This window comes from Oncorhynchus nerka, linkage group LG9b (genome assembly GCF_034236695.1).
Source record: "Oncorhynchus nerka isolate Pitt River linkage group LG9b, Oner_Uvic_2.0, whole genome shotgun sequence".
NCBI lineage: Eukaryota > Metazoa > Chordata > Actinopteri > Salmoniformes > Salmonidae > Oncorhynchus > Oncorhynchus nerka.
In genome coordinates this window covers 37,282,399-37,284,898 of record NC_088424.1, presented here as the reverse complement: position 1 = coordinate 37,284,898, position 2,500 = coordinate 37,282,399, and the positions used below count along the sequence as shown (strand labels likewise).

Below are 2,500 nucleotides of genomic sequence, written 5' to 3'. Positions count from 1 at the left end.
ATGCTGTCGATGCTGTACAAAACCTCTCCCACCCTGAGCAGGTAAAATCATCAAACTGTTACACACACCTGAGACAACTCAGATACTGTATTTCAGAAATACATATATACACATATATACAGTATATACTCAGATCAGAACTATATACGCTGCTACTAGGAAGTTTAGACTCTTTTGTTGAAGTGAACTGATGGCTGTTTACTTTGTAAATCTGGATAATCTAGTAACTGTCCTCTCCTGTCCGTGTCTATTCTAGAGGGTGGTCACTTCCTGGCCACTGAAATATATATGTCAGGTGACCAGAGAGACCCAAGGACTCATTGGCAGTTTCACTACACATTTCTATGTATGAAATCGTCCACCTGAATGAATGGGCAACCAGATGTGTATTTGGCTTACTGGCAGTGCAGTTAATGGGCTGGTTACTCTGTATGCAGTAACGATCACACTTATATAAGGTCTGCCTCATTTACAAATGAGCTGCCAGTCCACTCAGGGCACCCAGCCAACCGGTCAATACCCACTGGACTGGGGCCAGCGCAGGAAACACTATCCGAGACAGGCTCTCTTTTAAGAAGAAAATCTGAACATTTACACTTTACAGTTGAACATATTTACAGTAGTGGCAATCATTGATTTAATGATTATTGTAATACTATTCTATTTAGAACAGCGTGTACTATAAATATGCCAATGCTAATCTCATTGTGTTAACTATACTGAGTAAAGGGGTAGAGTTAGTGGATGTGACTGATAACTCACCCTCCTTTACCAAACCACAAAGAATTGGATGTCTCTCCTCGTGCCTGGAGAGAGAGGGGGAAGAGAGACAGAGAAGACAGGGAGGTGGAGAGAGAGAAGAGTACAGTTACTCTTTTGAAAGCATCAGGGCATCAGGGCCGGTCCTGGGCATTATGACGAAAAGACGTCTAAAATACGTATTTTTTCAGACATTGAAATTAGGTTGATTTTCGATTTTGAATGAAAGTTGAAAAGGCGTAATTTATAGACGTCTATGTTTGGGCCAAATCAAGGCTGGTCCAGACTGCACAAAATCTGAACCAAACATAAATGCCTATGATTGGTTCAAATTTGATCCGGACTGGACCAAAAACCAACGTCCGTGGACATCAAGACTGGTACGGACAGGACCAAAACAAGACGTCCAAAAGGTGTCAGCGTCGGTCTGTGCATACTGGGGTGTAGCCTACCATGTCGGCCACAATGGTATGTCATGAATGCCATCCACGTGGTAGGCCCACTGTTTGTTAAAAAGGCCGTTGTATTGGCTTTACTAGTCCTGATTCCTGTGAATAATCCATTTGTCTTTTTAAGCTCTGAATATCAGCTATCCAACGTTATCAGGAGTTATCCTGAGCCTATTGGCAATGTGTTTACACAGCGGGAAATGCAGAATGATTTTCTTTTTCGCAATGGAAACCAAACTTGAAACCACTGATCATGACAATTTAGTCCACGGGCTGAAACTCCTGGACAGCAGTTTTGAGTAGTCCTGATTGTCCATTTGACTTTTGACTTGATATATTGTTAATTAGTACATGTTGTATTTGTTTGGGCACCATTTAGGTTAGGCTATTTGATCAGAGAAACCTGCATGATGTAAAAAGGTTCCATCTCATTACATTGTCATACATTGTATCTCCATCCTGTAGGCTAAATAAAAGGCTCTTTCTACTATATCCTATATCTGCTACATGATTTATGTTAGATCATTTGTTTAACTGAACGTTGGTGGAGCGCTGCAGTGATGCGTCTCGCCAACAGCACACTGGAGAGGCATGCTGGGAATGGACAAGAGAAATATGTTGCATCCCTGGCTTTGACAAAGTGGACACTGCTCATCACAGGGTGGCATCAGCGCTCACTTAAAAAGCCTATATGCCACTTGGTTGAGAGAAATGCTCATTGTTTTTGGGCAGAATTATGTGAGGTTTTATGTGTTGTTGGAGGTGCGTCTTGGTCAGTTTAGCTTAGAAAATGCTACCTTCATCAATCTGCTGCCAAAAACTGCCGCTTAATCCTGCCTAATGAGCGGGCCGGCCTTGAGGAGCATGTCAGGAGTGCAGCATTTAGCTGGAAAATTAGATTTTTTCCTTCCTTGTGGGGGAGGATGCCCCGAGCCCTCTAACAGGGATATCCAGACCTTTTCCACCACTGATGACTACCTCAGACCTCAGAGAGAGAATGCTCTTACAACTGCACAGACCCAATTCTCTCTACCTCTAGTTTCACTCTTTCCTTCCTTCTCTTGTTCCCACCTCCCTCCCTCCCTCCCTCCCTCTCATTCCTTCTCTAAGTCATAGAGCTAAATTAGACCTAGTAAACTGTGAAATCACTTCTACAGAGACCTTGAGGAGGACCTTCTACTGAAGAAACCGCTCAGAATTGGGACACCCGGTGAGTGAACTCTCAGGCCAATGACATGAATTGACCAAAGAGGAAAAGAAAACCAGCCATTCTTTGTCCCTCAAGCCCTGGA

At 43.2% G+C, this 2,500-nt stretch overlaps 1 protein-coding gene across 1 annotated transcript in view; it reads right to left on the bottom strand.

Moving 5' to 3' along the window:
• The window catches only part of LOC115114725 (protein unc-13 homolog A-like), a 118,206-nt gene that overhangs the window by 53,457 nt on the left and 62,249 nt on the right, over positions 1-2,500 (bottom strand). Inside the window, 2 exon segments of the mRNA XM_065013620.1 lie at positions 1-33; positions 763-806. The exon segment at positions 1-33 is cut by the window's left edge and continues 46 nt beyond it. Coding sequence (XP_064869692.1) covers positions 1-33; positions 763-806 — 77 coding nt within the window.